The sequence below is a fragment of the Diuraphis noxia genome, unplaced genomic scaffold, assembly GCF_037042655.1.
Source record: "Diuraphis noxia isolate RWA-SAM2 unplaced genomic scaffold, SU_Dnox_SAM2 contig0012, whole genome shotgun sequence".
Classification (NCBI taxonomy): Eukaryota; Metazoa; Arthropoda; class Insecta; order Hemiptera; family Aphididae; genus Diuraphis; species Diuraphis noxia.
The window spans coordinates 1,679,401-1,698,613 of record NW_028301722.1 but is presented as its reverse complement, the minus strand read 5'-3'; the positions used below and the strand labels follow the sequence as shown (position 1 = coordinate 1,698,613).

The window sequence follows — 19,213 nt, the reverse complement described above, 5'->3', positions numbered from 1 at the left end:
TGACCAGCCATTGCAAGGATAAGCTGATGGAATATGAAATCTGTTCACGGTTTGATAATATATTGAAAACGATGTTCCAAGAAATCTCTATACAACGAGAGCAAATGTACGAATCTATAGGCAGATATGTGTCCGATAGCAAGGGGGAGTCGACTACGAAAGGTCATAGGACTAAGCGAGGTTTAGTAAACTTTATAGGATCGGCTATGAAAACGTTATTCGGAGTATGCGATGACGACTGTACGAAGGAAACAACCGAACACATAGGTCAGATAGAACATAGTAATGAGAATATGATCCATATACTTAAAAATCAAACGACAGTAGTAAAATCAGCCATAATAGGTGTAAGTACGGCTGCCGTCGAAATAAATAAATTATATGGGGAGTTGGAAGAAAAACAAGGGATGTTATATAAAAAGATTAGCGAATTAGCAAACAATACACACACACTAGAAACTCTGATTCTCACGAATAGAATACACAGTATTTTCACGGCATTACTAACACAATACGCATACGAAACCACCACGATCAGTGCGATTATAAACGCAGCTAGAACGGGGGTACTTCATCCGTCGCTTATAACGCCACGGGAACTTGCAAAACATCTAACTGAAATTAAGTTAGTTTTACCACTCAATTTTAATTTACCAATGGGTACAAAACCGAGCGAGATATATGAACTAAGCAAAATTACTAAAATGGCAGTTTTTTATAGCGGTAATCAAATAGTTTTTCTAATTAGAATACCTTTGATCACGGAAATAGAATTAACATTATACAGGATTTTACCTATACCACACCCGATAGAAACACAATTAAACGGAAATATAGATTATAAACACAGTATTATTCTAAAACCAGAATTCCAATACATCGGTATTACTAGAAATCGTAGGCAATACACCACGTTTACGGAAACGCAATTACTTCAATGTAAGGAAACCGAAGTTTTTACAATTTGTCCAGAATTTCAACCTATTCAACATGAGTCGGAAAACCAACCATGTGAAATAACGTTATTTAAAAATCCGGACACTCTACCAAGCTCATGCGAGGCAGGTATTATCATATTATCTAAAAATATATTTCATAAATTAAAATATGCAAATGCATGGATCTATACAACTAGTGGGGAAACCTTAACAATAACATGCCAAGGAAATAGAGAACCATATATAGTAAAGCTAAAACATCAGGGGTTAATCAAACTAAATCAAGACTGTAGGGCATATGCCGAAGATATCATATTGAATCCAACGAGAGATATTAAATCTAAATACTACGTTAACTTTATACCGCGAGTAGGGGAAGGGAAGTTAGTAGCAACGCTTCCTAGGCAAATTAAAAACTTGAATCTACCTAATATAAAGACCAGACATGATTCACATAAATTAGATAACGTAAACGATTTAACACATTCTTTAGACGACGTACAAAGTATGATCGATGACGAAATATTTAGGCAATCAGGACATGTGACGAAAATGAAAATAATAATTACTTGATATATATAATAATAGGATTGATGACCTTTGCGACAATACTATTGTTATTTATATATATAACGTATAAGTGTAGATTAAACACTTGGGAACCGATTAAACCACGATATAATATAACTCCACACCCTATACCAACAAGTCGAAGTACATTTTATGTTGATACACCGATAATTGCGGAAGAAAGACCTAAAAGTCCACTACTGGGGGATACACCGGACAGATTGTCCTTATGTCCACCAAGAATAAAAGATTAAATTACTGTAAGGGAAATGTAAAATAATTAATATTAGAAAGTAATAAAAATATAAAAATAATAATTAAGTATAATTCGTAAATAAGATATAAGTATAATATAATAAAGTATAGTATAAAATAGGGGGTAAAAATAGATTTAAAACTATACATATTAAAAATAATGACCTATTAAATTAATCAACAGAAAAGAAACACACAAGTTTGTCATCATGGATTTTGAATTTTCGATGATAAATAAGACTGATATGGTTCTGATATCCGGGGCCATATCCAATAGTTTGGACAGATACAAAATAAGGAAATTGGAGGGAAGACCGTTAGTACTACCAACCAACACGGAGGTCAGACCTATATTGGACCGAGAGGTTGTGGTAGTAAGAAAAGAAATTAAACGTATTTTTAGATGTAAAGAAGTGTTGAGAGATACTTGTTTAGGACAGTTAGAGTTAAGTTTAAACACAGAATTAAATAATTTAGATAAGGAATATATAGAGGAATATTTAGCACATGGAGATAAAATTAATATAATCGTACTATGGAACGGACATTCGGATGTAAGAGTATTACATAAATTAAAAATAAACCAGGTTCCGATTCTTAACATTACTTGTTACGACACGAGGTTCGACCAAAATTTCAGCATAAGGTTAGAAAAACTAGCAAATAAAGAGATAATATTCGAAACCGATATCGGAAAGTTCGATAAAATAGGGAGATTGCTGAACCTCCAAGAAACGCATGATGCAGTTTGTAAAAAGACACATAATATAACACATGCCCACGATCCTCGGACGGATGTACAATTTACAAAATGTATGTTTGACCACGTGATAAGAAAAATGGGGTATGATAATTTAATTAAACATTTTAGATAACTATAGGTAGATAATAGAAAACTATGGATGGACCGCTACGACTTGAGACCTATGCAAAAGAGTCGTAACGCATATGTCCATAGGTTGGAATAGATAAAGAACACCGGAAAAACCGGATAGTACCTATAAACTAGAATATATATATATACACTTAGAACGTATAGAATGTATGGTTAAGGGAATTAAATTAAAGGGATAAGTTAGTTAAAGGAACTTTATTAATATTGTTATAAAAAAAAAAAAAAAAAAAAAAAAAATAATGTAAACTATGGTTATGGGAAAATATTATTATAGGACAATTATGTTAATCAAATAAATAAACAATTAATGGAATATACATGTACTACTAACATAATCTTTATTATTATATAAGTACAAACAAAAAAAAAAAAAAAAAATATATATTATAAATATAACTATTAACCAAAAATATATCATATTATATAAAACATTATTATTATTGTAATCTAATTATTGTAAATGCGATAAGCATATAGATATATTTATACATTATAATCATTGCATGTAAAATTACGAAATTGTAAGAACTTGTAAAACATATAACATTTGAATTTGTACACAAGCTAAAGCTTGTAAATGTAAAAATGTAAAGTAACTGTTACAGATACTATTTAAAGATTTCTGTCTTGAGGACAGAAACCTTTTTTTTAGGGGGGAGGTGCTATGTACTGACGTCCCGCTGAGACATCTAAACACGCATATACACGTAGATATGTATAAGTGACCCTGGGGCGTATGATTTCGCCAACCAATTATATTGTGTAGGACCTCAATAGTTATATCGAAGGCCAAACTTCTAGCCTTTCCAAAATATTACCATAATTGGAATTAAATATACGAAATATTAAATATGAAATCGTAGTCTTGGCAGGCGTATTTAGAGATATGATTATTGTCGTCGGGTTATGGAGATTACGTGTCGCGAATAACCAGGATGTGGCCGACCGGTCGCATGGGCGTGGGAAGCTACGATATTAAAATAATACACGCGTACGCTTTTGCACGACTCGGCCATGGACACATACGTATCTTATCGATAGGAGAGGAAATGCAGAGAGTAGGACTATCTGGACTATATAGGAGAGCCCCGATTAGACCCAATTCAGACGTGAGCCACCAGAGTCAGAACAAGCACCTTCACGCCAGACACCAGTCCAATTTAATTATTCGGACTTAGAATATTTTACAACCAAATCATTTTGTGCAGTAAAAGTGTTTTATTTACATAATAATCAAATAAATATCTAATAAATTAATCACAAATTAAGTTGTTATACTTATTACACCCAATCCATCTACCTCAACACCAGTCGTTTGTCCTCCTGTATGCTGGGACGCTACATTATATTTTTAAAAGACGACGTCAGGTTATAGATATAGTTACGAGAGGACTTCTGTCCTCTCCGATTGAACACTGGACAGAGTCTCTACGCGCGCGCCGGCGGAATCGACCCCCTCGACCTATCTTTTTTACCCCTTCCACTTTCCTTTTTACAAAAAGTCCTAAGCCAATCGCAGCGCTACAAATTCTACTAGTGTCGTCTACGGTGTCAATAACTTTAACTACAATTTAATATAAAAATAATAATAATATAATTTATTAAAGGTATTTAGAATAACGATAAAAATGTCGTGTGATATGGGCGCTAGCTATTTTTTTTTCTTATGACGATGGTGTAAGTATGGCACGCTAATTTTTTTATAAAGATATTCTAGAAAAAAAAATATAGCGAATAAACACACTTTTTTAGCGTTGTTCAATAACCTACCTCCCTCGTATATGTTCTGGCTGACTTCGTTAAAGGTATAGTTTTTCTAGAATATGATAATATACCGAATAACGAGCTTTTTTTAGTTTTTTTTCAAAAAACTACACCCCTCGTATCCCTTCGGGCAGATTTCGGTACACCCGTAGGTTGCAGGAGGTAAACACGAATTAAAATTACAGATGTTATGCAATTCGGTATAATAGTGTTATAAGTGTTATTTTTGTTTTGAATTTCCTCTATTTTAAAAATAATAATTATGACATCTACCGCTAACGGTCTGTTAGAAACACATAAACACGAAGATATAACTGCTCTCACCATCGCCAATGCTGTAAACATTAAAACCGTAGAACAATTAATTCCAAACCTACCTAGAATAATGAATTCTATGAAAGACGGCGAATCTTTAAAAACAGTTGTGATTGATGAAATCAAATTGGCTATCATGCACAATCTAAGTGATTTTATAATATTAAACACTGCAGTCACAAATACTAGCGGTAAATTACAAATGTATAGGAATCTAGGAATCGAAGCTAGAAAAAATCAAAAAGAACTAGAACAACAAACGTATAAATTATGGACCATTTTAAAAAAAATAGAGATATCGGAACACGACGACGGTGTTGGTGCGAAATTGTCAACAAAAGTATTATTAGTAGATATAAAAAATCATTTTCACAAGTTAAACAGTGAATTACAAAATTACGTGATGGAAAATAAAAAATTATCCGAAATTACTAAAAAAACAAAAACTACCCAAATTTTGTACGACCGTGCAAAAAAAAACCACAAAAAAGCAGTTCGTACCATTGTAGAATTAAAATCCAAGTTTAAGACAAAAAATCAAGAATTAGAAACTTTAAAAAAGAATTATGATTTTGTATTGCGTTTCAACAGCAAGAGTGTTGAAAATTTAAATGCGAAAAATTCAAATTTAGAATATGAAATTTCCAACCTTAAAGAAAGTAAACAAAACATTGAAAACATACAAGAAGAGTTAGAAAAACGTATAGGTGAAAAAATGAACAACATATCGATGCTGAACGAATTGATTAGAGACCGTGAACAAGAAATGATTGCGACAAAAAATAATTTTATGGAATTCTATAACATGTTAAATGATATGGTACTGAGTACAGACGAGGTAAAAAATAAACATTTACGCCTCACGTGGAAAGTATCGAAAATGTTTGCGCTTCTTTCACGCGAGGAAGGTGTCTTCAAAGATTATATTATAAATTTTACTAACACCGTATTGAACGTTGATCGACCGGATGATGAAATTAGAGAGTTGGTCGAAGATGTTCGAGGTGTGAATGAGTTTTTAAACAAAAATCAATACCTGTATCACAAGTTTCTGTCATATTTAGAATTTCGAAATTTGATAAAAACCGATCCGGGATCGAATGAAGGAGAAAGAGAAGTCGTAGACATCACGGAAAACCAGTTTTCGAATTCCGATCATGAGATGAGCGCGTCTTGAAACCTATAAAATACCGACATTTATACGGACAAAGAATGAACACACATACCACAAACCACACATGACAAGTTCAAGGTTACGATAATCAAATTTTTGATTTAATTTTTTTATTTTACATACAACCATGACGTAAAAAAAAAACGAAGTAATTAACATAATTCCGTTTCATCCGAGTGGTGATTTCAGTTTCGTCGTATCCGTGGATACTGGTGATTGGTTGCCCGGAATAGGTTTATCTCTTCGGCGTTTAACGGCAGATAATATTCGTCTACTGCCGTCAGGCATAGGCTGCGGTACTTTTGTCTGAAACCGTATTTCATCTCGGGATAACTTTGGGTTTTCAATGGGTTTATGTAATTTCGGGACTTTTATGTGGTTGCTCACTTGGACCTGTGATGGATTTTCCATAACACTATTAAATGTTTTCTCCATAGTATTACGTGTACCCAAATCGTAGTTCGTAATTGTCATGTTTATGTTCGAATGGGCGTTTACGAATTGTGCCAACGTATGTCCACCGCCACCGATCAAAAGAGTAGTTATGTATTTTCTGAATCTATTGAACCCCAAATTTGTGAGGTTTATAGAAAACATAACGGCAAATTGTTTTAACCTCTTGCGTAACTGCGATACGGACGTGACAAACAAGTATCCATCGTGTACCCTACCAGTTTTATATTCAGGATGGCGGTTCGAAAAACGAGAAGCGTTTACGGCAGCTACTAGTTTCGATCGGTTTTGTTTTGCGTTGGTTATACACGCCATAAGTATTTCATTTGGTACTATTTCACATTTCGTAGTGGTCGATTTGTTACCTTTAACGTGTATGAATATTGGCCGATTTTCAGCTATTAGATCTAAATCGGACATGGTTATTTGATGTAATTCCGATATCCTACGACTCGTACAACTCGTCATTATCGTGGCCAGAGCCGCATCGTATAGCGATAAGTCATCGGAGAGCGTGGGTTGCGTGTGCAATTGTATTAAAATTTCTGCTGCTTTTTTTATCAACTCTTTCAAACCGTCCATGTACTCGTAACTTTCCATATTTGAGGGTTTTCTTTTGATCTGCGACAAGTACGGAGTCATGTTTAGTTGCATGCTTTTGCTGCCGTATAGACGTTTTAACGTAGCCGCTATTTGTATTTTATAATCCGGTGATAATTTCTGGTTTTTTACAGTGACTAAGCTGTCCAGTAGAGTGTTCATATCCAGGTCCATTTCCCCAGCCCCCCCATTTTGGAATTTCGAACTTTTTTTTTTTTTATTCGATTGTGCTACGTTAGTGCCGTTTGTTCTACATGGTCTCGCGTTTGTGCTGACTTCCTAGCCCTATGAAATTAAATTTTAAGTATAGCGGGGCTGACGAAATGTTAGCCCCCCCATTTTGGAATTTCGAACTTTTTTTTTTATTATTCGATTGTGCTACGTTAGTGCCGTTTGTTCTACATGGTCTCGCGTTTGTGCTGACTTCCTAGCCCTATGAAATTAAATTTTAAGTATAGCGGGGCTGAAGAAATGCTTACGTCGCAATATTGGCGTTTAAAAAAAAAATAACACAGTTGATTCTTGATAAACACTATCAATTAGTTGCTTAGTAAGATCACTAAAAATTTCAGTTACTTAATTAAATTATAGTATAGTGTTAATACCTTTTATTATTTTATTATTTTCCCATTTTCATGTCCTTATATCAATCACTTAATTAATATATTACTATAATAATTTCTAATTAAATATAGAGCCTCCTATATCTATATTATATACAAACAAAACTGATATGCCTAATCAACTTATAAACTTCCGATATTTGGAGGTGTTTATTTTTATCATTTTAGTATCGTCTGTTTATCAGTTCCAAAATATCGTACATCAAATGTACATCAATATTCCGAACATTAAAAGGGTATAAAAAATGGTATTACATGATGTATAATATTATATAGATAATGAATGATTAAAGATTTTTAAACTTAAAAATAATAAAGATACATAAACATTTTAAGTTGAATTTTGACAAAACTCATTAAAAACTCGAAAACTTAATTTTAATTGAACACCCTGTGGTGGCTAATCTGATGCACGATTCTAAAGACGAATCGTGAATACGGTTTCTTGATTTGGTTTTATTAAATTCATTGTAGAAAATGCTGATTCACAAATATACGTACTGCCAAATATTGACAAAATTTCAAGAGAAAAATTCCGTAATGTATAAATTCGTAATAAGATCGTATAAATTGTATAACCTCTTATTGCGACTTTGTTATAATATTATTGTGATTTAAAATTTAAATTTTTGGAGGGGCCAAAAAAAAGCTTCGCGGGCCGCGGGTCTATATGATCAAATACTATTGGTTTATCAGGTTAAATACGTTTATATGCGTTCTGTAATTTATATGTTATGCGTAAACAAAATAAATATATACTACTATGGTGGCAGACTTTTCTTGACTGCCGCAGAACAGGGGGTCTGCAATCCACCGCAGGTGGATTGCCTACCTGACAAGCTGCTTCACATATGTTAATCGATATTCACTTGAGGGGACTTTCTTGCTGGACACTGAAACACGGATTCAAATTGACGGTTTTTATATACGAAAAAGCACCAGAAATGCGACGAGAGACCGTATTATTCAATGACCAATTTTCATGGGCAATATGAGATTTCTAGATAGGTACTCACACTTGTTTTTCAAACAGTTCCAGCTTCGAAACTAAATGGCAGCGATATATACATAAAATATTAAGTACTAAGTATAAACTCAATGGTTTATACTATCTAAGTATCCGAGTTTCATTTATCGCCGCGGAACAGGGGGTCTGCAATCCACCGCAGGTGGATTGCCTACCTGACAAGCTGCTGCACACATATTAATCGATATTCACTTGAAGAGACTTACTTGCTAGACACCGAAACACGGATTAAAAAATGACGGTTTTATAGATACGAAAAATCACTGGAAATGCAACGGGAGGCCGTATTATTCAGTGGCCGATTTTCATAGGCAATGTTAGATAGGAAAGCTCTACAGTCTACACTTTAAAGTCACTGTACACGCATGAAGGCATTACATATCTAGCCACTTAAGGCAAGAGTGGATTGCCCAGCCGGCTATCGACTAACACCGGTGATGACTGATAGCTAGACAAACGCCGTACACATTTTCATATACGAAATAGTACATGTGAAATGCTGGGAGATTTTAACCAACCAACTTATAATGGTTGAGGCGGATTGCTAGATGCTGAAACTTTCAAACGTTGCCTCCAAACCTCCAAGCCTTATCACCAATTCTTATCATTCTTATCACAAATCCTAACCTCAATCACCTCCACAAACTTTCGACTTTTATAAATCCAACGACTTGGCCCCAAAATCAATATCCACTTTCAGCGAATCCACAGGGCCTCCGAGTTTCCGATGTCAGCTAGTTTGATAATAATCTAATCTAATCTAATATAATAATAATTAATAATTGTAATATTAATTCGAGGTCTGTGGTTCGACCGTTGTCTCTTATCATTGATTTTCACACGATTGTCTCGTATGAAAAACAGAAGACTAGACTTTGTATTATAAATTATAATTATAATAAAATTATTTTATAACATGAATTATACTATATTATTAAATTAAACAATAATTTCTTTTTTATGTACCTATTAAAATGTTTTATGTAATAGGTATCTGGTATTTTACTAGAATACAATTTCCGTTAAGTTAGATTAGCTGTGACGTAAATTTTTAAGAAATTTTAAGATTAGGTAAAAATATATTTCACCCCCCTCCCCCCCCCCCCCCCGTAAGAGAGGCCTAGGTATGCCACTGGACTGAAACATCGGAGGAAAATAGACATAATTTTAGTCAAAAATTCTGTGTCAAGGAAAATGAACAGGGGAGAAAAACGATATCTCGTTTTTGGAGGAAAATGGAACCACCCTTTATTCTAACACATAATATATAATATATAATTATAGAACATATGCCATAAAATATGTAGTTAAAACAATATTGTGTTTGAATTATAATATTAATAAATATTTTTTCTCGTACAATCTTTATACAATTTTTTCTGAGCCATTTTTGGAACCATTTTGGAGTCGATAAAACGATTGCATATATTAAGAATGGTATTGGTTTAAGGTTACACTAGTAACACCACGGGAAAATTTATTTTTCCGAGATTGGGGAGATGAAAAAATGTTTAAATTATGATTACACATAAATACAAATGAAATAACAATCGATAAAATATTTTTTTTACGTGTATCTATATATGTATACTTTGGTAGTACCTACTGAGGTAACAGGCCTGATCCGCTCTATATAAAATTTAATTTCATAGGGCTAGGAAGTGAGCACAAACGCGATACCATGTAGAACAAACGGCACTAACGTAGCACAATAGGTATTAAATATAAATATACATATACTTTAACAAAAAATATTTAAAAATGATCTTATATTATTAGTCATGTACGGCCTTGAGAAATTTCCTGATTAACATCTTTATACTTTATTGCTGTAGTTATATCACCTTCTAATTTCTATACCTAATCATAATATTGCTAATACAGAAAGCCTATGTTGGATAATAATAATGCATTTTTAATTATTATTATAAAAAAATAATGCAAGTTGTCGTTTGCGCATTACTATTGTCTATTGTTAATATAGTATAGTACTATAATTGTGAGACAGTTGCGTATAATTCAATTTTTGAATTATACAATGTTTGCGCTGGACCATTTTAATGTTTTACATCATTTGTGCATCAATATTATTTAACAACAGAATTTAAAAAAAGGTGCTCACCTAAAAGCGAAAGTTATTTTCTAACTTTAATCTTAAAATTAGCTTATCTCTAAATTTACTCACTCAATATTAAATTCTCAGTTATTGCATATTTATTTCTGTTTTAAAATATATAGGTATGCACCAATGTACTGTATTAATCAGTTGCTAATAACACGGCAAAATCATTTATAACTGTCTCCTGAACGTTAAAACCTTGACTACATTGAACAACATTGTCTTAAGTACACCACCAGTGAGATAAAAAGATTTAATTATAAAAATAATAACGGGCATCACAATATTACCAAGAATTGAATTATAAAATTATTTTAAGAGTTTAATTAACTAATTTATTTATTTGTATATATTTTATTTTCAATTTATTTATTTATTTATTCAAACTATATGTATATTTGGGATTTTTTGGTTTAGTAAACATTTAACTATATACAATTAAGTTTTCGAGTTTTTAATGAGTTTTGTCAAAATTCAACTTAAAATGTTTATGTATCTTTATTATTTTTAAGTTTAAAAATCTTTAATCATTCATTATCTATATAATATTATACATCATGTAATACCATTTTTTATACCCTTTTAATGTTCGGAATATTGATGTACATTTGATGTACGATATTTTGGAACTGATAAACAGACGATACTAAAATGATAAAAATAAACACCTCCAAATATCGGAAGTTTATAAGTTGATTAGGCATATCAGTTTTGTTTATATATAATATAGATATAGGAGGCTCTATATTTAATTAGAAATTATTATAGTAATATATTAATTAAGTGATTGATATAAGGACATGAAAATGGGAAAATAATAAAATAATAAAAGGTATTAACACTATACTATAATTTAATTAAGTAACTGAAATTTTTAGTGATCTTACTAAGCAACTAATTGATAGTGTTTATCAAGAATCAACTGTGTTATTTTTTTTTTAAACGCCAATATTGCGACGTAAGCATTTCTTCAGCCCCGCTATACTTAAAATTTAATTTCATAGGGCTAGGAAGTCAGCACAAACGCGAGACCATGTAGAACAAACGGCACTAACGTAGCACAATCGAATAAAAAAAAAAAAGTTCGAAATTCCAAAATGGGGGGGCTAACATTTCGTCAGCCCCGCTATACTTAAAATTTAATTTCATAGGGCTAGGAAGTCAGCACAAACGCGAGACCATGTAGAACAAACGGCACTAACGTAGCACAATCGAATAAAAAAAAAAAAGTTCGAAATTCCAAAATGGGGGGGCTAACATTTCGTCAGCCCCGCCATACTTAAAATTTAATTTCATAGGGCTAGGAAGTCAGCACAAACGCGAGACCATGTAGAACAAACGGCACTAACGTAGCACAATCGAATAAAAAAAAAAAAAGTTCGAAATTCCAAAATGGGGGGGCTGGGGAAATGGACCTGTGTTTTAGATGTAAAATAATGTGAACTTAACGATAAAAATATAAAAAGTATGATTAGTTCAATACAAATGACTTTAATCGATATTTAGCGGAATTATCACCATTTTTTACCAAATTTTTTTTCTATTTTTTGTATTCACCCAAATGTATTGTAAAAACGTGTTTTAGATGTAAAATAATGTGAACTTAAAGTTAAAAATATAAAAAGTATGATTAGTTTAATACAAATGACTTAGGACGATATTTAGCGGATTCATCACCTGTATTTCAAAATTTTTTTACGACCTTTTATATTCACCCAAATGTATTGTAAACACGTGTTTTAGATGTAAAATAATGTGAACTTAACGTTAAAAATATAAAAAGTATGATTAGTTTAATAGAAATGACTTAAGACGATATTTAGCGGATTCATCACCCGTATTTCAAAATTTTTTTACGACCTTTTATATTCACCCAAATGTATTGTAAAGACGTGTTTTAGATGTAAAATAATGTGAACTTAACGATAAAAATATAAAAAGTATGATTAGTTCAATACAAATGACTTTAAACGATATTTAGCGGAATTATCACCATTTTTTACCAAATTTTTTTTCTATTTTTTGTATTCACCCAAATGTATTGTAAAAACGTGTTTTAGATGTAAAATAATGTGAACTTAAAGTTAAAAATATAAAAAGTATGATTAGTTTAATACAAATGACTTAGGACGATATTTAGCGGATTCATCACCTGTATTTCAAAATTTTTTTACGACCTTTTATATTCACCCAAATGTATTGTAAACACGTGTTTTAGATGTAAAATAATGTGAACTTAACGTTAAAAATATAAAAAGTATGATTAGTTTAATAGAAATGACTTAAGACGATATTTAGCGGATTCATCACCCGTATTTCAAAATTTTTTTACGACCTTTTATATTCACCCAAATGTATTGTAAAGACGTGTTTTAGATGTAAAATAATGTGAACTTAACGATAAAAATATAAAAAGTATGATTAGTTCAATACAAATGACTTTAAACGATATTTAGCGGAATTATCACCATTTTTTACCAAATTTTTTTTCTATTTTTTGTATTCACCCAAATGTATTGTAAAAACGTGTTTTAGATGTAAAATAATGTGAACTTAAAGTTAAAAATATAAAAAGTATGATTAGTTTAATACAAATGACTTAGGACGATATTTAGCGGATTCATCACCTGTATTTCAAAATTTTTTTACGACCTTTTATATTCACCCAAATGTATTGTAAACACGTGTTTTAGATGTAAAATAATGTGAACTTAACGTTAAAAATATAAAAAGTATGATTAGTTTAATAGAAATGACTTAAGACGATATTTAGCGGATTCATCACCCGTATTTCAAAATTTTTTTACGACCTTTTATATTCACCCAAATGTATTGTAAAGACGTGTTTTAGATGTAAAATAATGTGAACTTAACGATAAAAATATAAAAAGTATGATTAGTTCAATACAAATGACTTTAAACGATATTTAGCGGAATTATCACCATTTTTTACCAAATTTTTTTTCTATTTTTTGTATTCACCCAAATGTATTGTAAAAACGTGTTTTAGATGTAAAATAATGTGAACTTAAAGTTAAAAATATAAAAAGTATGATTAGTTTAATACAAATGACTTAGGACGATATTTAGCGGATTCATCACCTGTATTTCAAAATTTTTTTACGACCTTTTATATTCACCCAAATGTATTGTAAACACGTGTTTTAGATGTAAAATAATGTGAACTTAACGTTAAAAATATAAAAAGTATGATTAGTTTAATAGAAATGACTTAAGACGATATTTAGCGGATTCATCACCCGTATTTCAAAATTTTTTTACGACCTTTTATATTCACCCAAATGTATTGTAAAGACGTGTTTTAGATGTAAAATTATGTGAACTTAACGATAAAAATATAAAAAGTATGATTAGTTCAATACAAATGTCTTTAAACGATATTTAGCGGAATTATCACCATTTTTTACCCAATTTTTTCCCAAATTTTTTTTCTATTTTTTGTATTCACCAAAATGTATTGTAAATACGTGTTTTAGATGTAAAATAATGTGAACTTAACGATTAAAATATAAAAAGTATGATTAGTTCAATACAAATGACTTTAATCGATATTTAGCGGATTCATCTAACGTATTTCAAAATTTTTTTACGACCTTTTATATTCACCCAAATGTATTGTAAAGACGTGTTTTAGATGTAAAATTATGTGAACTTAATGATAAAAATATAAAAAGTATGATTAGTTCAATACAAATGACTTTAAACGAAATTTAGCGGAATTATCACCATTTTTTACCCAATTTTTTCCCAAATTTTTTTTCCATTTTTTGTATTCACCCAAATGTATTGAAAATACGTGTTTTAGATGTAAAATAATGTGAACTTAACGATAAAAATATAAAAAGTATGATTAGTTCAATACAAATGACATTAATCGATATTTAGCGAAATTATCACCATTTTTTACCAAATTTTTTCCCAAATTTTTTTTCTATTTTTTGTATTCACCCAAATGTATTGTAAACACTTGTTTTAGATGTAAAATATTGTGAACTTAACGTTAAAAATTTAAAAAGTATGATTAGTTTAATAGAAATGACTTAGGACGATATTTAGCGAATTCATCACCTGTATTTCAAAATTTTTTTACGACCTTTTATATTCACCCAAATGTATTGTAAACACGTGTTTTAGATGTAAAATAATGTGAACTGAACGTTAAAAATATAAAAAGTATGATTAATTTAATAGATATGACTTAAGACGATATTTAGCGGATTCATCACCCGTATTTCAAAATTTTTTTACGACCTTTTATATTCACCCAAATGTATTGTAAAGACGTGTTTTAGATGTAAAATTATGTGAACTTAACGATAAAAATATAAAAAGTATGATTAGTTCAATACAAATGTCTTTAAACTATATTTAGCGGAATTATCACCATTTTTTACCCAATTTTTTCCCAAATTTTTTTTCTATTTTTTGTATTCACCCAAATGTATTGTAAATACGTGTTTTAAATGTAAAATAATGTGAACTTAACGATAAAAATATAAAAAGTATGATTAGTTCAATACAAATGACTTTAATCAATATTTAGCGAAATTATCACCATTTTTTACCAAATTTTTTCCCAATTTTTTTTTCTATTTTTTGTGTTCACCCAAATGTATTGTAAACACGTGTTTTAGATGTAAAATAATGTGAACTTAACGTTAAAAATATAAAAAGTATGATTAGTTTAATAGAAATGACTTAAGACGATATTTAGCGGATTCATCACCTGTATTTCAAAATTTTTTTACGACCTTTTATATTCACCCAAATGTATTGTAAAGACGTGTTTTAGATGTTAATATATGTGAACTTAACGTTAAAAATATAAAAAGTATGATTAGTTCAATACAAATGACTTTAAACGATATTTAGCGGAATTATCACCATTTTTTACCAAATTTTTTTTCTATTTTTTGTATTCACCCAAATGTATTGTAAACACGTGTTTTAGATGTAAAATAATGTGAACTTAACGTTAAAAATATAAAAAGTATGATTAGTTTAATAGAAATGACTTAAGACGATATTTAGCGGATTCATCACCTGTATTTCAAAATTTTTTTACGACCTTTTATATTCACCCAAATGTATTGTAAAGAAGTGTTTTAGATGTTAAACTATGTGAACTTAACGATAAAAATATAAAAAGTATGATTAGTTCAATACAAATGACTTTAAACGATATTTAGCGGAATTATCACCATTATTTACCCAATTTTTTCCCAAATTTTTTTACGACCTTTTATATTCACCCAAATGTATTGTAAACACGTGTTTTAGATGTAAAATAATGTGAACTTAACGTTAAAAATATAAAAAGTATGATTAGTTTAATAGAAATGACTTAAGACGATATTTAGCGGATTCATCACCCGTATTTCAAAATTTTTTTACGACCTTTTATATTCACCCAAATGTATTGTAAAGACGTGTTTTAGATGTAAAATAATGTGAACTTAACGATAAAAATATAAAAAGTATGATTAGTTCAATACAAATGACTTTAAACGATATTTAGCGGAATTATCACCATTTTTTACCAAATTTTTTTTCTATTTTTTGTATTCACCCAAATGTATTGTAAAAACGTGTTTTAGATGTAAAATAATGTGAACTTAAAGTTAAAAATATAAAAAGTATGATTAGTTTAATACAAATGACTTAGGACGATATTTAGCGGATTCATCACCTGTATTTCAAAATTTTTTTACGACCTTTTATATTCACCCAAATGTATTGTAAACACGTGTTTTAGATGTAAAATAATGTGAACTTAACGTTAAAAATATAAAAAGTATGATTAGTTTAATAGAAATGACTTAAGACGATATTTAGCGGATTCATCACCCGTATTTCAAAATTTTTTTACGACCTTTTATATTCACCCAAATGTATTGTAAAGACGTGTTTTAGATGTAAAATTATGTGAACTTAACGATAAAAATATAAAAAGTATGATTAGTTCAATACAAATGTCTTTAAACGATATTTAGCGGAATTATCACCATTTTTTACCCAATTTTTTCCCAAATTTTTTTTCTATTTTTTGTATTCACCAAAATGTATTGTAAATACGTGTTTTAGATGTAAAATAATGTGAACTTAACGATTAAAATATAAAAAGTATGATTAGTTCAATACAAATGACTTTAATCGATATTTAGCGGATTCATCTAACGTATTTCAAAATTTTTTTACGACCTTTTATATTCACCCAAATGTATTGTAAAGACGTGTTTTAGATGTAAAATTATGTGAACTTAATGATAAAAATATAAAAAGTATGATTAGTTCAATACAAATGACTTTAAACGAAATTTAGCGGAATTATCACCATTTTTTACCCAATTTTTTCCCAAATTTTTTTTCCATTTTTTGTATTCACCCAAATGTATTGAAAATACGTGTTTTAGATGTAAAATAATGTGAACTTAACGATAAAAATATAAAAAGTATGATTAGTTCAATACAAATGACATTAATCGATATTTAGCGAAATTATCACCATTTTTTACCAAATTTTTTCCCAAATTTTTTTTCTATTTTTTGTATTCACCCAAATGTATTGTAAACACTTGTTTTAGATGTAAAATATTGTGAACTTAACGTTAAAAATTTAAAAAGTATGATTAGTTTAATAGAAATGACTTAGGACGATATTTAGCGAATTCATCACCTGTATTTCAAAATTTTTTTACGACCTTTTATATTCACCCAAATGTATTGTAAACACGTGTTTTAGATGTAAAATAATGTGAACTGAACGTTAAAAATATAAAAAGTATGATTAATTTAATAGATATGACTTAAGACGATATTTAGCGGATTCATCACCCGTATTTCAAAATTTTTTTACGACCTTTTATATTCACCCAAATGTATTGTAAAGACGTGTTTTAGATGTAAAATTATGTGAACTTAACGATAAAAATATAAAAAGTATGATTAGTTCAATACAAATGTCTTTAAACGATATTTAGCGGAATTATCACCATTTTTTACCCAATTTTTTCCCAAATTTTTTTTCTATTTTTTGTATTCACCCAAATGTATTGTAAATACGTGTTTTAAATGTAAAATAATGTGAACTTAACGATAAAAATATAAAAAGTATGATTAGTTCAATACAAATGACTTTAATCAATATTTAGCGAAATTATCACCATTTTTTACCAAATTTTTTCCCAATTTTTTTTTCTATTTTTTGTGTTCACCCAAATGTATTGTAAACACGTGTTTTAGATGTAAAATAATGTGAACTTAACGTTAAAAATATAAAAAGTATGATTAGTTTAATAGAAATGACTTAAGACGATATTTAGCGGATTCATCACCTGTATTTCAAAATTTTTTTACGACCTTTTATATTCACCCAAATGTATTGTAAAGACGTGTTTTAGATGTTAATATATGTGAACTTAACGTTAAAAATATAAAAAGTATGATTAGTTCAATACAAATGACTTTAAACGATATTTAGCGGAATTATCACCATTTTTTACCAAATTTTTTTTCTATTTTTTGTATTCACCCAAATGTATTGTAAACACGTGTTTTAGATGTAAAATAATGTGAACTTAACGTTAAAAATATAAAAAGTATGATTAGTTTAATTGAAATGACTTAAGACGATATTTAGCGGATTCATCACCTGTATTTCAAAATTTTTTTACGACCTTTTATATTCACCCAAATGTATTGTAAAAACGTGTTTTAGATGTAAAATAATGTGAACTTAAAGTTAAAAATATAAAAAGTATGATTAGTTTAATACAAATGACTTAGGACGATATTTAGCGGATTCATCACCTGTATTTCAAAATTTTTTTACGACCTTTTATATTCACCCAAATGTATTGTAAACACGTGTTTTAGATGTAAAATAATGTGAACTTAACGTTAAAAATATAAAAAGTATGATTAGTTTAATAGAAATGACTTAAGACGATATTTAGCGGATTCATCACCCGTATTTCAAAATTTTTTTACGACCTTTTATATTCACCCAAATGTATTGTAAAGACGTGTTTTAGATGTAAAATAATGTGAACTTAACGATAAAAATATAAAAAGTATGATTAGTTCAATACAAATGACTTTAAACGATATTTAGCGGAATTATCACCATTTTTTACCAAATTTTTTCCCAAATTTTTTTTCTATTTTTTGTATTCACCCAAATGTATTGTAAACACTTGTTTTAGATGTAAAATAATGTGAACTTAACGTTAAAAATATAAAAAGTATGATTAGTTCAATACAAATGACTTTAAACGATATTTAGCGGAATTATCACCATTTTTTACCAAATTTTTTTTCTATTTTTTGTATTCACCCAAATGTATTGTAAAAACGTGTTTTAGATGTAAAATAATGTGAACTTAAAGTTAAAAATATAAAAAGTATGATTAGTTTAATACAAATGACTTAGGACGATATTTAGCGGATTCATCACCTGT

At 29.5% G+C, this 19,213-nt stretch overlaps 1 protein-coding gene and 1 pseudogene across 1 annotated transcript; both read left to right on the top strand.

Moving 5' to 3' along the window:
* Positions 1-104: 104 nt before the first annotated feature.
* LOC149054061 (uncharacterized) lies at positions 105-1,259 on the top strand (annotated as a pseudogene).
* A 695-nt stretch (positions 1,260-1,954) lies between these two features.
* LOC149054060 (uncharacterized) lies at positions 1,955-3,999 on the top strand. Its single transcript, XM_089230650.1, has one exon. It carries the CDS (start codon positions 1,973-1,975, stop codon positions 2,636-2,638), a length of 666 nt encoding a protein of 221 aa, XP_089086776.1. The 5' UTR covers positions 1,955-1,972; the 3' UTR covers positions 2,639-3,999.
* Positions 4,000-19,213: the final 15,214 nt, after the last annotated feature.